General features: G+C 51.8%; 1 protein-coding gene across 3 annotated transcripts in view; it reads right to left on the bottom strand.

The window, feature by feature from the left end:
* Positions 1-2,238: 2,238 nt before the first annotated feature.
* The window catches only part of RRP12 (ribosomal RNA processing 12 homolog (S. cerevisiae)), a 33,893-nt gene continuing 14,914 nt past the window's right edge, over positions 2,239-21,217 (bottom strand). For all 3 annotated transcript variants that reach the window (XM_006880070.1, XM_006880071.1, XM_006880072.1), the window contains 22 exons: positions 21,014-21,128; positions 20,529-20,671; positions 20,255-20,376; positions 16,684-16,748; positions 16,436-16,598; positions 15,855-16,009; positions 15,557-15,624; positions 14,905-14,998; positions 13,870-14,028; positions 13,171-13,251; positions 12,855-12,960; positions 12,539-12,646; positions 11,898-12,055; positions 10,882-10,973; positions 10,571-10,735; positions 10,299-10,474; positions 9,972-10,097; positions 8,536-8,585; positions 5,798-5,870; positions 3,862-3,929; positions 3,442-3,524; positions 2,239-2,341 (listed from right to left, as the gene is read on the bottom strand). In XM_006880070.1, coding sequence (XP_006880132.1) covers positions 2,239-2,341; positions 3,442-3,524; positions 3,862-3,929; positions 5,798-5,870; positions 8,536-8,585; positions 9,972-10,097; positions 10,299-10,474; positions 10,571-10,735; positions 10,882-10,973; positions 11,898-12,055; positions 12,539-12,646; positions 12,855-12,960; positions 13,171-13,251; positions 13,870-14,028; positions 14,905-14,998; positions 15,557-15,624; positions 15,855-16,009; positions 16,436-16,598; positions 16,684-16,748; positions 20,255-20,376; positions 20,529-20,671; positions 21,014-21,128 — 2,473 coding nt within the window. The remainder of the gene's footprint in view (positions 2,342-3,441; positions 3,525-3,861; positions 3,930-5,797; positions 5,871-8,535; positions 8,586-9,971; positions 10,098-10,298; positions 10,475-10,570; positions 10,736-10,881; positions 10,974-11,897; positions 12,056-12,538; positions 12,647-12,854; positions 12,961-13,170; positions 13,252-13,869; positions 14,029-14,904; positions 14,999-15,556; positions 15,625-15,854; positions 16,010-16,435; positions 16,599-16,683; positions 16,749-20,254; positions 20,377-20,528; positions 20,672-21,013; positions 21,129-21,217) is intronic.

The following is a 21,217-nucleotide window of genomic DNA, read 5'->3' as shown; positions in this document are numbered from 1 at the left end:
GACTGATTTAACCTGGCCACCTGTGTCCAGAAATGTAGTAATGGGGTCAAAATCAGATTGGCCTTGCAAATCCCTTAACGTGAGAGCCCAAGTTGCTGTGTCCACATTTATCTCCTCCCTCAGACTGTGTGTGGTGCTATGCACTGTCAGGTGAGGGATGTGTCTGAGAAGATGGACCTTAGCAAAGTCTGAACATTTTCGGATTCTGACATTGCCAAAAACATCATGAAATTAAAATAGTAAAGCAGGATCTTGGTGACTTGTCAGTGTTTGATTTGCCGTGCAACTGAATGAGTCTTGCAGAGATAGACCCTCAACCCAGATAGTGGGGTCCTCTAGCCTTTTCACCACTGAAACAAAAGTAGCCTTTGAGTGGCCCTAACAGATGTTTAAAGAACCTGGCATTTCTGAGGCAGGTTAACCCTTGTCTCTGCATCAGGATAAGCTGCATTTGAAGTCTACCCCTAGCTAGTTTGAAACATCATTAACACTAACCATTTGAGGTCACTGCCTCTCCAACCTCTAAAAGAAAACAAAACTCCTTGGAAAACACAGCATAGTAAGTAGGGTAACTTCAAACTGTTAAAACACCAAAATACTGGCTAAATAGCCAATATCCAAACCTCCTTTACTGAAATTTTCCTGGAATACATGGTTACATTTCCTAAAAAGGGCTAGAATTGGCTTAATGAGATCTAGCTTGTGCTCAGAAGTGTTATAATAGGGTCATGGCTAGGCCCCCTTTGCAAATTCCTAAAATAGCCTCTTTGGATCCTTTCCCTCTTGCTAATTCTAGGCTGTGATCAAAGCATGCACATAGCGCCACCTCTGGGTGAAGATGGGTACTTCTCAGCTTCCCAGCTTTAAACTGTGGGGTGGTGGTGACTCTGATTTTATTAATGTCTTAGGAGTCAGAACCAACTCATAGCTGACCTTCCAGTGGGCTTTATGAGGCTGTAAATCGCATGGAAGGTGTCTGCCCATCTCTCTCCCGTGGAGAAACTGGTGCATCCGAACTGTGTGCCTTTGGGTTGGCAGCACAACTCCTCACTACTAGGCCATCAGAGCCAAACTCTGGGGGCAATGAATCCAGTTAAGACTTGAGATCCTTTAAAGGATGTGAAACAGTATCATGAGACAGGCTACCAGGAAGTTCTCAGGCACTCTGGGGAGCATTTTAGAGCTGAGAACATTAAAATACATGAACACTGGTGGGGACTGGGTAAGAATGGCACCAAATCTCAAACAGGCAAGGATCTGGGATAGGAAAGTTGACTGAGGAGACAAAGCACAATCCCTCACATGGGGAGGGGTGGGTGCTAGTTCGTTGCTGCGTTCTGGGAAAGCACTGGTCATGGGAAAGGGGCTGATGGAGCACATGGCTACGCCAGGCCTTCTCAGTGCTGTACAGGGGAAGCCACGCTGCAAGTGGATCAGCATAACTTGACCAACTCGTCCGGGAGAGAGCGAACGTGAGGAGCCAAGGTAATGGATGAAGAAGGCTGCATGGGGCACAGTGCAGGCGGGCAGTGAATGCTCTGCTGGACAGATAAACGGTGCAGCTGGGGCGGCCTCGGGCAGGAGTATCAGGCCTCAGGTAGCAGCTGCAGCCTCCGATTGCCGGTGCTCACAGCACACTTGCTGCTCCTCCTGGCCTGTCAACAATCACTGACTGGGAGTCTACAGGACAAAGATGGGGGAGCCCCTGAGTAAATTCTAAAGCCCAGCCTATGTGCACAGTACCATGCTCTGTACATGAGGGAATGGACTCTGAGAGGTGGGCAGGAAGGAGTCAAGCCATGCTGCCAGATGACTGAAGACTGTTCTTACATCTGGAGGGGGCTACGGATGAAACACATTACCCAGAGAGAGGACATTTATTCTGCGGCTGGTCACAATAAATCTCACACCCCAGACTAAAGCTAGCTGCGAGCGATGCTTGGCTTCAAGCAGGGACTACACAGCGGGAGAGGGATGAGCTAGGTAGTCTCTGAACCATGCCTATTTTGCACAAGTCTTCTCTGGGCAAGAAACACAGCTCCTCAGTGGGCCCCAGATGGCAGGGCGGTTCCCATCTGGAGCTTCCAAAATCCCAGGCACTGATGTGGGAGCCAAGCTCTGTTCCAGTAAGTCACTCTGACTCCAAATTCTGCCAACCTCAAGCACCTGGAGCTGGGGGGGGGGGTGCTGAAAAGGGCTTCAGGCTGGAGCACAGAGTATTCTTGGGGCCCTGTAGCCTCAGGGCCTCCGATCCTTTCTTCGCAGTTTATGTCCTGTCTGGGAGCCCCGCTGGGCTGCCTTTACCAGGCCTTTGAACTGTCCCTGCATCTTCACCTTCTTCCTATGGGGCACAAGAAATAGAATGGTCACACCACACTGACAACAAGAGGCCCTTCCCGTATCAAAGCCACCTCACCCAGTGACAGCAGGGGCAGAGGTGCCTGGCAGTGGTAGGCAGGTGAGGTGGATAGGAAAGCTGCATAAGCAGCCCCAGCTCCACACAGTTCCCTTCTGACTTGACTGTTTCCCATAGGGCACAATCCCAGAATATCCCTTCCATGCCTTCCCCAAATGTCTATATACAGAGGTGGTCAGAACCCACACTACCCACCACTTTATGTAAAGGTAATGCTAGCAAAGCATGTTTTATGATTCAAGTTCAGAATTATTTGTATTGTACATGTATTTGTATAGTAGTAGGTCAAGAGCACTCTGGAATAGACGCCCTGGACTTTTATACTAACCCCTAAAAGTCCTAGTTAATGGCCAGAAGGGTGAAAGCCACTTTCATTTGCCACTATTTAGGGAGTTGTTGTGTACAAGAGAGTACATTTTGACTTGGTTTCATGTGAGAGTAGAACTGGCCCAGGATGTTCTTGGTTATAATCTTTATGGAAGCATATTGCCAGGTCTTTATTTGGCCAATCTGCTGAGAAAGTCTGAAATGCTAACTTTATGGTTAGAAGTCATGAACTATTTCAACGCTCGGGCTCCAATACAGGGAAATTAGAAAAGCTAATTGCACTAAGACATTAGAAATGGTGACTGTGGAGCACAGGTACTGGGAAATGTCTGTTGTTTGGTGTCACTAAGTCACTCTTAACTCCTACGGGCAAGAGCAGAGGGCTTCTGAGACTGTAATCTTTACAGGAGCCTTTTCTCCCTGGAGTTGCTGGTGGGTTTGAACTGCCAACCTCTCAGTTAGCAGGTGAGTGACTAACGAAGGCTCCTTGAGAAATGTTTATGACATTAACAGGCTAGACAAGCAGTTCATGCCTGAACATGTACATATCAGCTACATGTAGACACAGGGCAAAAAAGAGAAAGGAAACGAGAAGAGACGAGCTTCTGAGTTGCGAGTTTAACGAGAGTAAGACCCTCCCCAGCTTGGTGCACGAAGCTCCCTGTTACCTGCAGCTCTTGCCCCACACAATCACTTACCTGCGGTTGAGCCTGGCTTTACTGAGGGGGATGTAGGCGTAGGGGTCAAGCCGACCTTTCTTCTTCATGTCGCCCTTCGCTTTCTGTTCATCCAGAGTAAGAGTCAGTCATGTGCTGGGCTCCCCTCACCTGGCCCCAGCCTGACGGGTCTATTCCTGCCCCTCCATTCTCTGCCTCAGATGATGCCAGAGCTTCAGAAGCCCTGGAATCCCGTCCAACAAAAGTCCCCAACTGGACTTCAGTATGCCCCCATACACCTCGCTCAGCCTGGCTCCACTCACACACATGCCACTAGAAGACAGTGAAGGGCAGATGTCCTCACCCTTTCCCAGATGGCCTGTCTGGGCAGCCAGAGCCTCCTCCTCGCCTTCCTGGCAACCACCCAGCACAGGAAGACCCTCTGCTACCCTCAGCTCTTACCCTGGCCTTGTACTCAGCTCCGGGTGCAGATTTCTTGGCCAAAGGTCGATGGATGCCAGAGCCTCCAGCTAGAGGAAGAACAGAGACTGAGTCAGGCAGAGCCAGGGCAGCCTCTTCCCACACACCCTGAGAGCTGAAGAGGGCCAGAGGCAGCTGGGAAACAGGTGGGGAAAGGCAGGAACTTGGCTGTGTCTCCTACCAACCAAGGGCAAGGACGTTCAACAAGGAAACTGGACAAACCCACGTTCAACTCTCAGTTCTGCTATCCACTAGCTCCAGCTTCACACAAGTCTCTTCATTTTCTGAAACCTTTAGTCAAGGGCTTTTCCACTCTTTATATCAATTCTACACCAACATGGTGAGAAAAAGGTAGGTAATCATCCCATTATGATGCTGCTGTGATGTGCCATCAAGTCGCCTGTGACTCATAGTGACCCTGTGTACAACAGCTCTGAAGCCTGCCCTGTCCTGAGCCAGTCTCACTGACTCTGACACACCTACTCATACTGCCTCACTTACTGCATCAATCCATCTCACCCAAGGTCTTCCTCTCCTGTGCTGTCCCTCCACCCTTCTGAATATGATGTGCTTCTCAAAGGATTGGTCCTTCCTGGCCACATGCCCAAAGTATGTGAGACAGAGCTTCAAAATCCTAGCCTCCAAAGAGAAACTTGGTTTCCACCTCTCCAAGCTAGACCTCTTTGTTTTTATGGCCATGTTTTACGGTATATTCAAAATTTCTTTCTAATACCACAACTCAAAGGCATCGAGTCATCTTCAATCATCTTCAGTCATTGTCCAGCTCTTTGGTGCATAACAAGTAATTACGAAGACCATGCACAGATGTGAAAGAGATCAAGGTTCTTGATTAAAGTCACGGTTAGACATTTGTAGCCTAGAATTCCACTCACGGACAGAATCCCACGGTGCTGACGCAGGAACCCTCTAAAATGAGGAACTCAGTCCATGGCCATTGAGTCAGAACTGTCTCATAGCTAACCTTCCATTGGGATTTCAGAGGAAGCTCTGGTGGCCTAGTGGTAAGCTACACAGTAATTGTAAAGGCAGTGGTCTGAATCCACCAGCTGCTCCACAGGAGAAGGAGGGGGCAGTCTCCTCTCATGATTAAAGTGCGTCTGAATCTGCCGGAGGGTCAGCAAGGAGTCGTTCTGACTTGACAGCACACAGCAACAACTCACTCGGTAGCAGACTGCCCATCTTTCTCCACAAGATAAGGAACTAGTGACTTAGAACATGACCAGGCCACTGTCACACAGCTAAGCAGCATCTGGGCAAGCCAGTCTAAGCCTCCTGCCTCCCTGTCTGACCCTCTGGTTTCTGCATGTCACCTAGGGGAAGAGTAAACGGGGTGGTGGTTTGTGGGGCCCCGGAAGGAGAAGTTGAGAGGTTCTCCAGCCAGGTCAGGAACAAGGTCTGAGGTCACACTGCTGTTGCAATCTGGGTGTTCTCCCAGGAGCCTCTGAACCTCTGAAGCACAGCAGGGGCTCTGCTGCAGGGCCTGGAGGCCGGTGTCCTAGTGGGACTGCTCTGTGGAACAGGAGGTGACCTGGTGAACAGAGGCCTCCTGCGGAGCAAAGCAGCGCCCAGGGACAAAGCACAGAGCCTCAACCAGGCACGAGCCCAGCCTTCCGATCCCACCACACGCTGGACTTCTGTGAGCCTTGGGGAAGTCTAGGGGGCGGCAGAGGGGCCGACTCAGAGGCTCCCTGGAGGACTAGGGGGGTTCCATGTACAAATCTAAGCTGCACGCTCCTCTTCACCCTCTGGCTCGGTTCTGGGTGATGCTATCAGCCAGTCTTCGTGAGAGCTGACTAAGCCAAACCAAGCATGTAGCCTCATGGCTGTGAACCCTCGAATTTCCTCCCCAGTGGGGGTGAAAGGAGACAGAATGGCCAGAGAAGACCAGAAACCTCACCTTTGTACTGAGGGGGCACCTCCAGCTCCTCCTCATCGGCCTCCTGGCGATGCTTAAGCTTCAGATATTTCCTCTATACAGAATCAAACAGGAAGTTAATGAACAAGGTCCCGTGGCCGCACTCCCCCAATGATAACAGTAAAGGCAGCAGGCGCTGGTAATGCTGGGAAAAGCCCTCCCTCAGAGCTGAAGGAGATAAAGACTCAGGGAGGGAACGCAACTGTCCCAGATCACAAAGCCAGCACAGTGGGGGCTCTGGCCAGGTGCTGGTCAGAGTTGAGTCTCCACTCCTTGGCCTCTACACTGAACCCACTCCTGCCTGGGCACCCCAACCCTCAGCTTAGTATCCCTTCAAGGAAGTGGGGTCTCTGCATTCTGAGAGAACCCCTTCTTCCAGGTCTGCACCCTGCCTGGCCCCATGAGTCAACCACTCACCAGTGTCCCACTAAGTGTCACACGCCGGGGACACAGGTGACAGAACTCAGTGCCTGAGCTCCTGGGGCTCGCAGGCACATGCGATACCCCTACGTTGCCCAGCTCTCACAACACCCCCTAAGCGCTACCATCTAAGAAGCAACAAGCATTGAGAACAGGGCTCATTAGTATGTCCTATTATATCCAAGAGGAAGCTCACTAAGTGCCAGACACTGTGTTATGTATTAGGTGTGCCCCAGTCTACAGGAGCCTCCAGCCGAGCTGTTAACAAGCAGGCCAGACAGAGGGGCCGTGGAGGGGGTGCTATGTAGGAAGACTCGCTGATGGGCCTACTGTCTGTGTGCTGACCAGCGTCCCGGGGCTGTCTTTTCACACTGCTGACTCTGGGGCTCAAGCCCTCCAGGAGATTCCCAGGCAGGTGAGGTTCAAGTTCAATTCTGAGGAGCACTTACTGCTCAGGGTGCAAGGCGGGGAAAAGGGTGCCAGGGAATGGTTCTGGTGGACACTCATGGAACAGGGACCCTGCTAGAGAACATGTGGTGGGTGACTGGGGATGGGACAGTGGCCAGGTTTGCTCTTGATTAACTGGCACGTGGTAAGCAGCCGAGCCCACTGGGCACACACAGAGCATGTGATGTCCCTCAAATGGACAGAGGAGTAGGACTTGGCAAGTGTGTGTGAAAGAGCGGCCGGGACCTCAGCAGCAGGTGGGACTTGCGTGAGTACACCGTGGAGTGTGAGCACCTCTGAGCCCTCTCGGTGCCAAACACAAGGTGCCTCCTGTCCTGCTCTGCTCTGCTCTGAGCCGTGGGGCTGGTGTCACAGACTGTGGGCAGGTGTTGCTGGTCAGGACAAGAATCAGCTGCGGGAGCACTGTAGAGCTGTGAGGCTTTGTCCACCAGAGTTTCAGAAGCAGCAGCAGTGAAAGTAACAACTAATACTTCATATGAAGTACTAGATCTGTAAACAGGGATTAGAATCAGTCAGCCTGGGCCTAGAGACAAGCATGTTCTAGAATCATCTGGAAGGGGACCAGACTCCCCGTGATCAAAGGCTGCGCCTCACAGAGGAGCCAGTTTCAGAGCAAGGAAAGGAAGAGCTCCCACAAAGAGCCACTGTCCCCGTGGGAATCGGCTGCTCACGAGGGCAGCCAGGCGCAGGCGCCAACGCTCCTCTTCCTCAAGGACACCCCTCAGGCACCCCTGAACCCTGTCCTCCGGTGACTCCACAGACTGCATAGTTTCTAACTGCTGTCCATCAATCAGTCCTTTCCAAACACAACTCCACGCAATTCTAATGTTCTAACAGCAAATAAGCCCGAGGATCCTGGGGGCAGATGAACATTTGGTGAAAAGCAGACATTCATGAACACATTCATTAATACGAATGAAAATAATTCTAGAAAAGTAGAATTCTAAATGTGTTGGACACTATATATGCTAATGCCACTTTCTATGCCCAATCCCACCACACTGCACTAGTAATTGTACAAGATGGTCTACTTATAACCCCATTCTTCAGATTAGGAACTTAGGTCTTCAAAGGTTAAGCTGAAGACAGATAGGACCTAACACACTAATTCTACTGAGAGAGAGGAGGAGGGAAGAGAAACTGCTCAAGACATCCCAGAGACGCTGTTCTCTGGGCTTGGGAACGACAGGTGTCCTTGGTAAGCTGGCACACCTCGCTCCCACTGGTTCAGGCCAGGTAGCTGAGAGCCTGTTCAATCCATCCTGGGGCATCTTGCTGGGTCATGTGGGGCAACAGTGGCAAAGAGGGTAAAATGCTTGGTCTCTTGAGATTAGAGAAGTCCTGTGAGAACTTTTTCATTTTAATAAGTCTTGTGACCCTGGACAAATAACTCTGCACGCTGGAAACAGGACTAAAAGAGCCTTAACCGTCCATGAGAATGAAGCAGGGTGAGAGGCAGGGGACGTTTAGCACCGTGCTGTGCAGGGCAGACACTCCTATCCCATGAAGGACACTTCCATTGGGCACAGGCCAGTCTCCACAGCACGGCCTCGGTGGAGGGATGTGGAGCTCTGCTCTTCCCTCCTCTCAACAGCTCAGCAGCACTGGGGCTGCCACCACATGCTTCAGTGATTTAAGGCCCCACTCCCAGCGCCATCACATGCCTCCTCCACATGTATGCCTCCCACCCCGGGACTGCCTCCCGCCGTCCACAAGGACCCAGTGAGCACTCAAGAAGCAGGGCAGGTGGACTGGGAACGGGAAGGTGGAGGGAAAGGGAGCAGGTGGCCTAGGTTCCCGGTGCCCGCCCTCCCCCAGCAGGAGTCACTCACACTTCGGATGCTCACGTCTTTCATCAGGTCTATCATCTCCTCATCCTCCCCTAGAAGGTGGCATTGGAGGAAGAGAGGCCTGTGAGCGCATAGGGAGCCCTCCTGCTCTCCCAAAGTGTGCCCTCCCCCCTCCCCCCGCTCAGTGGTCAGGTAGGGCTGCCCCATCCTCTTACTTCCAAACTCTCCTCCTCCCCACTCCCATGAGTGGGACACTTTCGGGACAGGAAGAGCATGAGTACGAGCAGTCAGAGGGCAGACAAAGGTAAGCACAAAGTCAAGTACCAACCAAAGGATACAACAAAGGTAGCAGCAACTAATGGGCGAGGACCAGGTAAGCCCTGGGCCTGGCAGGAGTCCTGGGAGCGAGGCCTGGAGGTTGGGGAGCTAAGGCAGAACTGCAGAGGATCTGAGCTAGGTCTTAAAGAGCAGGGAGGCTGTGGAGAGGTGGAAAGGGGTGGGGGGGCAGCATTCTCAGGAGCAGGAAGACATGGGCAAGAGAGAGAGAGGAGGCTGGAGAGAACAAGGAGTGAGGACAGAGCAATGAAGGGACCAGAGAGGAACCAGCAACAGTTGTACACATAAGCCGACCGGCTTGCAGTGTGACCTCATTTAATCTGCATGACACCTCTTCACAGTAGGTGTGAGGCACAGGCAGCAAGGCACAGAGAGGAGAAATCCCTGTCCAAGGTCCACATTCAGCAGTCTAGCTCCCAAGTCCAAGTGACCACCACTATGCCTGCAGACCGACAGGAAGTCCTACAGTGGCTGGAAATTGAGCAGGACACCTGAGTGCATCGACTGCCTGAGCTCTCAGCACTGAGGGCGCCGAGGCAGTGAGAACACCAAGGGGGCTCCTGGAGCTCAGGGCCTGGGCAGTGTGTGGTGGGAACTGAAGAAACAGGGAAAGCAGGCATTTTCTAGAAGGTTTTGGCCATTGTGATTTCATAAATGGATACATGGAGAGGGAGCAGAAGCCTGACTGTCATGAGAATGAAGTCAGGACACTGGAGGGCCTCAAAATCTGGCTCTTTCTACCTCAACGTAACCTGCAGGGTCTCAGGAGAGTCTGCATTATGAAGACAGGAAAGCAAAGAAGACAAGAGGAAGACAGAGGAACAGAGTACATCATGTGCTCGGAGGACGTCCCACATAGGAAGGGAAGTGCTACAGCAGGGTAAACACTGCTTGAATGATACAGGGATTGTGAAAAGAACTGGAGATTGCAACATGAAAGCTTTCTTACTGCGGTTCAAAAAGGGTTGAGAAACTCAAAAAGTCTGAGAAAGCCACCTTCGCTAGAAACTCCTTATGTTTTCATCTTTGCTTCTCCCAGCAAGTGGTAGACGAGCAAAAGAATGCACGAAGAAAAGTGAAGGAGTGAGTGTGGGCCTCCTCAGGCAGAAGCAGCACGGTCCCAGGACAGACAGGCACTTTACCTTTCGTGCCTTCCTCTTCCTCCACCTGGTCATCGTCATCCTCCTCCCGGATGATCAGCCGGCCGTCGGCGCTCACCTTGAAGCCGTGGTCCTTCTTTTTGCCCCGGCCAGCTCCAGGCTGTGTGGCTGTTAAGGCAGGGTGCAGGGTGAGGCCGTAAGACAGTCCGCTGAGCCCACTCACACCCTCATCTTGACCAGTAAGTCCCAGTCTGTGTGCCAGAACAGCGCGCCTAGTGTGTGAGGATGTGGGGTCCCTCATCTGCTTCCCACCGGACCCTGGCATGAGGCGGGCCTCTTCAGAGCTGACGGGCTGGCACTCCTGCTTACCTAGGACTCGCTGCGCCACCTTGGGGTCCAGGAAGTTGAGGGGCTCATCCCCGCCACCCTCCTTCAGCCACGCCCTGCTCCTCTGCCGAGCCAGCTTCCGCTGCTCCTTGCCCCGGCTCCTTTCTTGCCTCTCGTCATCTTCCTCATCCTCCGAGTCAGCCAGAATCTCCTCCATGCTGAGGACGAGATGCCCCGAGTCAGCGTGCTCCCAGGAGGCGCAGGGGCAACTGGGCATGCCTGCTTGTCCCCTCAAGCCCCTCCATGGGTCCCACCTGTCCCCTTTGCCCTGGGCGGGCTCCTCCTCCTCCTCCTCTTCCTCCTCGTCCGCCACAGCCTGGTTCAGGGCACGCTGCCTCTTGGTCCGGGCCTCGGCTTTCCGGATGTTTATCAGGACCTTGTGGTACTCACTAGGCAGCAGTTCCTTCACTAGCTCAAATCTGAAGACCACAAAAGAAGGGCAGTGAGGGGCCCTGAGGAGAGAGAGCACTCCCAGAGGCAAGAGGCCACTCCTGGCCCCTGGCCTCTTCTCTTCAGGGCCCTGCTGGAACAAACCCTCCACTCCTCCTTCCCTCAGTGCACAGACCCAAACTTGCGGATGAACTTGGTGAACAGGTTCCGAAGCTTCATGCGGAAGTGCCGCCGCATGTCATCTGAAAGCTTCCCGATGGCTTCCATCTGCCGGCAGAGCACACGGACTCAGGGTCAAGCCCACCCTGGCTGCCCCTCTCTGGGCAGCATTCCCTGCTTCCCTCCTAGTCCGCTGCTTTATTCTGTCAAGTTTTTTTTTAATTCTTATGCTTTCAAGCCCTCACTCCACCTGGTTTGGATCACAGGGACAATATCCCCCTATCTGTGGCAGATCTTGTTATCTGCAGTGTCCCTCCACTTGGGTTGGGGGTAGAATTGCTTCATCCTAAGGGATCAGGTCCCTTGAAGGTCTTTTTATGAAGAACATGGCTCTGGCCATTCCTCCTGTCTTTGGCTCCCAGTAAGGCTGCAGGCTCTGGAGGGCAGGGGCAGGAGCCGGACTCTCATTGCCTTTACCTGTCATCACTTGGGGCCAGCCTCAAAGATATCAGAGGGGACCCTGGAGGTCTAATAGGATTCAGCCTACCTGGAAATGGACAACTGAGGGTTTGCTGGCCAGTCCTAGCTTTCTGCAAACTTAAAGGCCCCTGGGTCAGAAGGACCATGGTTCTTTTAACTTTTCTGCAGCCTGAACATGGCGGGTGGGGTGTCTCTGGAGGGGCCTCCTTGAAACAGGAAGGCCAAAAGGTAAGGGAGTAGGGAGGAGGCAATACAGGAGATGTTTCAGAGATCGAGTCTTGAGGAACTCCCTGCTTCTACTAATCTGAAAAACGAGAGGCAACCTTGCTAACTGGCCTCTCGTTCCCTGTTCCCTGACAGGCCACAGTGTCGGTTGAGAGGCAGCCTAGGCCTACACGTGTCCTGGCCTTCCCAAGCCCCATTTCGGGGCTCCTGCATTACCTCCTGGTGCAAAGAGTAGTTTGTGGCTGAAAATTGAAAATGCCTGGGACACACTGGGCTGGAGGGTGGCAGCCAGGAGGCCACCTGGCCACTGAGTGAAGGGATACTCACCACAAGCTGCACGTGCTTGGCCAGGTGCGCCACGTCCATGACCACCACTGCCACCTTGATGAAGCCCAGCGCGGACTTGACGACGTCGCGGGTGCGGGAGGCCAGCAGCAGGCACACGTTCTGCAGGAGCTGCTCCACCATGCTGCTCCCCATGAGGCCTGCAGGGGTGAGTGACACTGTCAGAGCGCCACCCAGGTGACCAGCCCTCTCTTGAGGAAGCAGCAGCTGCCAACGGCCCCTACAAGAGCTAACATCCTAGGGACCTGGGCCAGGTTCAGGACAGTTCTTGGCACTTTCCATGGTGGAGCGTCTATTGCTGTCCTTTAACTCTAAGAGCAAAGCTGTGTTTTTCTTCCCCATTTCTCATCTCTAGATACGAAACCGAGTTTAAAAAAATAACAAAAAACATGACATTTCAAGGGATTAAGAAAATATTACATTTCATACATACATACATACATACATACATACATACATACACACACAAGTCAATAAAACACCTCAGTGTCTCACATGACTGAGAAAGGCAGAACGAGGACTAAAATCCAGACGTGGGACCTAACCACTGACTGCGGGAGGAAGCAGAGCAGCTCCCTCCAGCTTTCGGTGACGCAGGGCCTTCAAGGAAAAGATGAATTTACCTTTAAACTCGAAGAGAAGGTGGGTCAGGGCCAGGATGCTGCAGCTGACCATGGTCACAGCGCCCACGAGGCCAGGGTAGATCAGGACAAGGTAGCGCTGCAGAGCCTCTGGAGGACAGAGACCGGGACAAAACTTATTCACACGTCACCCTGGGCCCTCCACAGAGGGAATCCTGGGCACACAGGAACAGCCTTCCCACGTACAAGACCAGGGAACTTGTCCCATTTTCCCTTTGACCAGTGGCTCTGAGGGGTGCATCCTTCTCAGCCATTCAAAAAGCATCCTCCCCCACACCCCCATGTCACCAGGCCTCACCTTCCTGATTCGAGCCAAATCGAAGGAAAGCGTGGCCCATCTCCACCAGAAGGGCGAAGGCGTTCTTCCGGGCCCCCACTGACACCTCCTTAGTGCACAGGATCACCTAGCACAGACAGCTCAGTGAGCCCACCTTCCCGGAACCACCCACCTGAGGGGATTCTGCCTGCAGCCAAGAGCACCAGGTCAGGGCACCCCTAAACCCAGGGGAGAAAACTGAGACCCTCTTCACTTCCAGTCCTGCCCTCCTCTGGCCCTCAGGAGTTACATTCCAGGGAAGCTCTCAGAAATACCCCCCACTTCCTGTACCACTCACCTCTGGAACGAGGGCGGCAATGAATTCCTCATGCTCTGCTGAGAGTTTCTTCACAATGTGGATGAGGCACTTTAAACGGGGCTGCAGGGTGTGGGGACAATGGTCAGGAGCCCTCCATGTGAGCACCCTCCTTCACCCCTGTGTCTCCCACTTGGACCACCCCCAAGTGTCCCACACCTGGCCCAGCACAGCAGGCTGCCTGGGGCTCTTGCTCCCTGCTCTCAATGTCCCCTCAGCCCAGCATAGAGGGCTGCCTGAGCCTACCCTGTTTCCTGTGTCCCCCACCCAGTGCAGCACAGTGGGCTGCCCAAAGCCCATCCTTCCCACTCCTCATGTCCCCCCCAAGCCCAGCACAGTGGGCTGCCAAGGTCCATGCTGCCTGCTCCCAGTGTCACCCTCAACCCAGCACAGTGGGCCACCGCCTGAGGCCCACTGTCCCCACAACTCATGTGCCCCCAGCCCAGCACAGGGACCCACCTGAGGCACCCTCCCTGCTCCTCGAGTCCCCCCAATCGAGCACAGGGTGCTGCCCGAAGCCTACCATCCCTGCTCTTTGTATCCCCCCCAGCCCAGCACAGGGCTACCCGAGGCCCACCTTCCCTGCTCCTCTTGTCCCCCCAGCCCAGCACAGAGCCCTCCTGACCCACCCTCCCTGCTCCTCTTGTCCCCCAAGCCCAGCACAGGGCTCTCCTGACCCACCCTCTTGGCCGGTGAGGCTGTGCTCCGTAGCGAGTCCAGCAGGGTCTTCTTCAGGTCGTCTAGGTGATTCTGCACGAAGCAGGCACACGGGCCCTGGGGGCTGGCACACACCTCCTCTAGCACACGGTAGGCCTTCTTCTGCACCCCATGTGCCTTACTCTAGGAGGGAGCACAGTGGTCAGGGGCAGGCGATAAGGGACGGGGTTCAAACTATCCTCCTGACCCTACTGAGTAACTCTTAGAGAAATACTCAAGGAGTATCCACTGTATGTACACATCAGCCCTGATGGGAGTAGAAGACACTGGCCTGGTCCTTCCAGAGCTCCTAGGTCAGAGGCCAGCAGAACATGGACAGGGGAGACTTAACTCCCATGCTGGCCACTGTGGACAATGCAGCGAGTATGCCCACCGTGCTCTCCAATCCCCAAGCTCACCCACCTCCAAAGAGCACACACCTAGCAGCATGAACGCTCTGGGCCTAGCGTGTATAGGCCTGTATCTGCTCATCTTTTGAGCTGGGACACTCTCCACGCTCCTCCTTTACCTAACTTTTGTTTCAGCAGTGCTGTTATCCTCAGTGGTCCCTGCCCTGGCCCTGTGCGCCTGCCTGGGTAGTCCCCTGAGGGCACTTTTCAAACTTCACACTGAAGGGCACGGGCCCAGCAAGTGGAAAGGTACAGAGGGGACTGCGGCATCTGGGAGTCTTAGAAGTAGTTTCATTAGACAGAAATGGTGAGGGAGATGAAGACAGGAAAGGATGAAACTTGGGCCAGTTCAACAGGCCTAATTAGAGAGTTCAGCAAAGGAGCCTGCCTTGGTTCTCTGCGAGGTTCATTAGCAGAGAAGGCCCGAGCTGAGGTGTGCAGTCACTGTAGTAGTCACATCAGACGGGCCAGAGAGCGCACACCAGGAGAAAGCAGACAAGGGCTTGGTTTGAGGCAGCCGCGGAGGCTGAAAACAGGAAGGCGGGCCCCACCCTCCCAGAAAGCCCCATCCTTCCTCAGATGATGAGGGGACTCTGGATCCCCAACTCACCTCGAGGTAGGGCCGGATGGTGGTGTACAGCTTGCTGATTGCAGCTTCGTCGGCATGAGGAGCCAGGGCCACAATCAGGTCCAGGACAGACAGTCTGCTCGGGGGCAGGCATTAAGGAGGGCATTATATGGGGCTCGAGAAGGGCACAGACTATCAAGGGTTTCTACAGATTTCTGGGTACCAGGGTGGTTGAAGTCAGGGTGAGGAGGACAAGAGACTCCTAAGGAGTTAGTGAACGATAATCCCAGCTGGTACCCAAGTGAGCACTCACATGTACCAGGCCCTATTCAAAGAGTCTGTTGACACCTTTAAGTCTCACAGCCACACAATGAGGCAGGTACTATTCTTGTGCCCATTTTACAGATGAAGTTAAAGAGGCAGAATGGGAAAGCAACTTGTCCCAGGCCACACAGCCAATAAGTTGTGGCACTTGGATTTGAACCTGGGCACCTGCCTCTACAGTGACCTGATTCTTTCCCCAGAAAACCCACAGGACAAAGGAAGTAGTCAGGCCTCGCTGGTGGAGCAAGGACAAGTAGTATCTTACGACATCCCTTAATAATTCCAGAAAGAAACCCCAGAGCTTTGGCCGGGCACACCTCCAGTCCCGTGGGCCACCCCAGTTGACGTGGGAAAGCGCTGCGCACATTACCTGGTGAAGTCAGAGCTGGCAGGGTCGAGCACCTTCTCACTGGCTTTTTCCATGAAACCATTCACCAACTGGTAGCCCCAGGGGGTAAGAAGGAAGGGGAAGAAAGATCATAGAGCCATGATGCCCTTCTCTGCCACTGACATCCCAAAGCCTCAAGCCCCGACTGACCCCCGACCACTGGTATCTGGTCCCTTATTCTCAGCACAAGACAATCTAAGTGAGCCCCAGTGGATGAGGTCTTAGCTATTCCAACTCCCTCTACCAGCACTTGCTCATCTGCAAGTATCCACCAGCTCACCTGAGGCTCAGTTATGGTGAGGTAAGTTTTGATTGTTTCCAGCACAGCTCGGTGAGGGGTTGGGGTGTCCCCACTGGCAACAGGCTGCCCATACAGGTTGAATAAAATTGGCAGGAAGTTCTTGGCAAAGCGGCTCACTTCGGCACGGTCGGCCTCTGGCAGGAAGATCAGAGTCAGCATGAAAGAGCCAGGTGTTGCCTGCCCTTAAAGGCCACTGGGCTGCAGGTTCTTCCAGGGGACCCTGTGGCAGGACTGGGAAGCTGTGGGTTGAACTTCCCCAGTGAAGGAGTACGCTACGGAGACCAGGTCTATGATCTTCTAGGACTCCTGTCCTGGGGCCAGCATGGTGCCAGCCATACAATCAACCTCTTTGCCGATTAAATCCACTGCAACTGTCAGCACCCTGGGAGCAATGAGGGCTGGGCAGTTCCCAGCCCTACTAATTCCCCAGATCCGCACAAAGGATGCAGGAGCTCAAGAGGCTACTTCCTCTGGATACAGGGAACTGAGTGCCAAAGCAGGCCAGGTGTGGGCAGGGGCACTTGTGTTACCTGACTACTCACCCACAAACCCTCACATACCTGCCTCACAGCCCTTGGTGATGAGCGTGCGCAGGGCCTGGCACACGGTGACTCTGAGGTCTGGGCGCTCGCTGATGGCTGTGCCGAGCGTCCGTGCCAGCCCTTTGAAGGAGGCAGCCACGTCCGTGGGCCTTGTGCAAAACCCAGGCAGGAGGGTCCATATCTGAGGAGGAAGGTGGCTGTTAAGGAGGAGGGTCCCTTGGTCTTCCCACTCCATCTCCTAGGCTGTCCCCACTCCGGCTCCTTACCTGCCACTGGAGTGTGTCGTAGATCTTGGACTCCACTGTGCTGCCCGCCTGGGCCAGTGCCATTGCTGCGGGGAGAGACAAGGACACTGTGTGACCCAGGTACCCTCTAGGCCAGTGGTGTCATTTTTACCAAAACCAAAAGCCTAGAGATGAGGCATTATCAGTAATTTTCTTGTCCCATAAATTAAAACATAATACTTGTCCAATATAAGAAACTAAACTAGACCATCATCAAACAAAATTGACACAGCAATTGTTGCAATGGGCTCAACAGGGTCAGAGACTGTGAGATGGCACAGGACACGACCAGGATTCAGGTCAGTTGTTTATATGGTCGCTATGAATTGTACTTGACTCAACGGCTCCTAACAACAAAATCAAGAAGGAAGTCAAAGTCTCCAACAGGGATAGTGACTGAGCTCTAACTTGCTTACATGTCTCTAAACACATTTACACTTTTGAAACATGAACACAACTGTACAATATATACAGTTTTCTAGAATTGTATTTTACTTACCAATAAGTAAATTGGTAACATTTACTGAGCACTTTCTACGAGCCAGGTTATGTAAGATACACTGTCTTCGCATTACTTCATTTAATACTTAGAATACTGACATTTTCATCCTTATTTTGTAGGTGAGCAAAGCTCGAAAAGTTAACTTATCCATAATGACTACCACATCACGGCGTGGCTGAGCTGAGATCTGCATCCAGTCAGTTCAACCATCTACTGCACAGTAGATCCATACCCCGCTATACTCTTTCATTATGGTGACTACATCAAATCCCACAGTGGGGCTTTATCTTAATTAACTCAACTGGAACCTGCTAAAAGGTATCCGGTAGGCTGTCTCAGAACATCTGCTAGTATAAACTTGTCAGTAGCTGACTGTACTGGCAGAGACAGGAACCTGCATGCTTGTTCATTTCCTCTGGCCAGAAATCTACATGCAGTATTACTGCAAAGGCCAAGTACATGCACAACCTTGATAAGAAAATTCACAGCCGTAAAGGTAACATGCCAACAACCCACTTTGGTGGCTTAAATGTATTTTCTTTGATGGGCAGACACATGCTTCTTTTGTAACAAAAAAAAAAAATTATAAATACCAGAAAAAAAGTTTACTAGTACATAAAGTTACTAACATATAGAGCACAATTTAAATTTGGCAAAATTACAAGACTATTTTTACATATGGGAAAGAAATACACTAAAAATTACAGTAAAAATGATTTCTGGCTATAGAGAGAGTGAGTGATTTTTACTTACATTCTTCCTATGTATTCGACAAATAGATGCATATTCTACAAAATAATGTTTGAGAGGAGAACAGCATTATTGTCACTTTGGACTGGCTGGCAGTGGGGAGTGCTGTTCTGTGCAGCAGACTATTTTTAGTAGGGTTCCTGGAGACAAGCCACTAGAGGTCACCAGCTTTCTCCCTGAAATGTGACCACCACAAATATCTCCAGATGTTGCCAAATGTTCCCTATGGGACAAAGTCACCTCCTTGTCAAGAATCATCGCCCTGGACCAAGTGATGACAAACTTTCTGCTAAGGGTCTACGTTTTAGGCTTTGTAGTTCATGTGGTTTGTTTCAAATGTTCACTTCTGCCACTGTGGGGTAAAGTAGCCACAGATAATATGTAAAATAAAAGAGATGCACTGCAATATAAAATGTATTTATGAAAACAAACCCAAAAACTTTATTTACAAAAACAAGCAGCAGGGAGGAGATGGCCCGTAAGTCATTGTTTCCCACCTCCTCAGCTAGACCATCGCTAATGAACAAAAACAAGAAATCCAGGAGCCATCGTCAGCCAAGAGGTACCCAGGCCCTCTGCGTTCCCATTAAGTGAGCCTGAGCCCCCTCACACAGGGCAAAGGAAACGTGAGGTGCAGAGGGAAGACTGAGAACTCAAGGGCAAAAAAATGCACCACAAAACGAGCCAGGGATCCAGGGAAACAGCCTAAAGAAGGGATAGCTCAGAGAGGACAGTACCATTTCTAGAAGCATAAGAGTCTGATTATAAGGGAGCTCTGGTAGCCTCGTGGCAAGAAGCTGCACTGCAATCCCAGAGGTATGTGATTCAAATCCACCAGATGCTCTGTTGGAGACGGAGAGACAATCTCTTCCTGTATCAGTTAGATCTGATTTGAAGGTATATACACACACACACATACACTTAAAAAAAGTCTGATTATATTTTTTTAAACCCACATATGCAGGTGCACATATGTATCACATATATATGTTGTTGTTACGTGCTGTTGAGTATGACCCATAACCCTGTCCTATCTTGTGCCACTCTCATACCTCCTGAGACACTAGAGCCCACTGCTGTAGTCACTGTGTCAATCCACCTGGTTAAGGGACTTCCTCTCTTTCACCGACCTTTCCAGGCATGACATCCCTCTCCAAGGAATAGCCCCTCCTACGACATGCTCGAAGTATGTGAGATGAAGCTTTATCATCTTTGTCTCCTCCAAGGAGCACTCTGGCTGCACCCTCTCCAAGACTTATATATTTGTTCTTCTGGCAGTTCGTGGGATGTTCAATACTCTTCCCCAGCACCACAACTCAAAGGCATCAATCTTTCTTCTGTCATCCTTATTCACTATCCAGCTCTGACACACAGCAAGTGATTAGAAAGACCATGGTCTGAATATGACACACCATAGTCCTCAAAATGAAATCATTGCTCCTTAATAATCTGGAGAGGCTCCAGACTGCAGACTTTTTCAGTGCAGTCTGCTTCTGATTTGCTGACTGCTAGTTGAGCTGTTGATAATGGATCCAAGTAGATGGAAGTTGCTGAAAGTTTCAATCTTTCAGTATTTTCTCCATCTATCATGACGTTTCCTACAGTTCCAGCGGTAAGAATTTCTGTTTACTGACACTGAGATATAATCTATGTTGAAGACTGTATTCTGTGATCTTCTGCAACAAGTGCTTCAAGTCCTCCTCACTTTCAGCAAACGTGTCATCTCCAGGACGCAGGTTATTGACACGTCTTCCTCTAAACTTGATGCCACATTCTTCATCACAGAGTCCAGCTTCTTGAATAATTTGGTCAGCATATAGAATGAAGAGGTATGAAGAGAGAATGCAACCCTGATGCAGTTCCTTAATTTTAAACCTTGCTCAGTTTACACACCCGCCTCTTGGTCTAGATATAGGATTTGCATCAATACAATTAAGTGCTCTAGGTCTCCCATTCTTCTCAATGTTAGCCATAATTTATATATAAATAGACAGACATACAAACAGGTTAGAAAACAGACCTCAAGAGCTCTCACAGGGAAGAAGGGGCCGACTTGATCTTTGTGATCCATCAAGGAAAAACAAGGCCCCGGGTTGGAAGCCGCATGTCCAAGTGGGGAAAGGGTTTGTATCAGGTTTGGGGGGTGAAGCTCTGATACGAGCTTTCACATCCTGTTTGTCAACTGCTAGCAGAGGATGATGCTGCCGAACGCTCTGCAGGTTTGAGGGAGCTGGGCTAAGACTCCCCTCAGCTGAGGTGTCAGGACTGTGATGCACCTTAGGCCACAGGAGAAGCCCTTACCTTTGCTCTTCAGGGTGTTAGCCAGGGGCAAGAAGTAGGTGGTGAAGAAACCAAGGCGAGTTTCTCGGACATGGTCCCTGATGACAGGCAGCAGCCAGCTCCGTGGGAAATCCAGAGTTTCTCTGGAAGGAGGGTGAGAGGGGCCAGTGAAGCCTGGGTGACAAGACAGCCTGGGGGCAGCATTTCCACTGAGCGAAGAAGCAGCTCCCACTGACCCTGCCTGCTGTCTGCCCCTCCAAGGGCTCTTAAGGAAGGCGATCAGAGCCACACTTACTCAGAGCCATCAATTTCCAAAGGCACAGCCTGCAGCACCACCTCAGGTCCCATGCTGGTCACTGCAGCTCCAACTGCTTGGTCCAGCGAGGCCGTGTGTGGGAAGTGGGGGGACAGGCGCAGGTCACACAGGGACTGGAGGCACTGGAGCACAAAGGGAGTCACACATTAGGGCCAATGCCTCAGCAGGGAGTGGTCTTTAAAAGGATGAGGTATAGATCATGGGCCAAGTGAATGTCAAACCAGTCACAAACTGAAGCCAGATTCAGCCCACTGATGCTTTGCTTTGCTTTGGAAGGGAGGAAGTTACTATTATTTAAGTGGAAGTTTACAAAGCTAGCTGGTTTTCCACTCACGCAGGTGAGGAGGTAGGGTATAGATGTAATGAGACATGTCCTCACCCGACAAGCCAATGGTTAAGGGACCCAGATCCCAGACACAGTCCAAGCACCACACTGTCCCCTTGTCCCACAGCGTCTTCCTCACCTTTTTCATCACAGGATGGGCCTGCCGCCCACATGTCTCAAAGAAAATACACAGGAGCTGCAATACGGAGTTCCATGCGGCATGGAATTTGTAGGTCAGGCCTTCTTCTGCTGCCCTGTAAAAGAGCAGGCAGTCAGGGCCTTGTTCATGCCCACCAAAGGCCCCAGCCAGGACAAGGTGGTGGCTGGCACCATGAGAGACAGA

The sequence above is a fragment of the Elephantulus edwardii genome, unplaced genomic scaffold, assembly GCF_000299155.1.
Source record: "Elephantulus edwardii isolate Elephantulus edwardi_28Jun2011 unplaced genomic scaffold, EleEdw1.0 scaffold00006, whole genome shotgun sequence".
NCBI lineage: Eukaryota > Metazoa > Chordata > Mammalia > Macroscelidea > Macroscelididae > Elephantulus > Elephantulus edwardii.
This window is presented reverse-complemented; position numbering and strand designations above follow the sequence as displayed.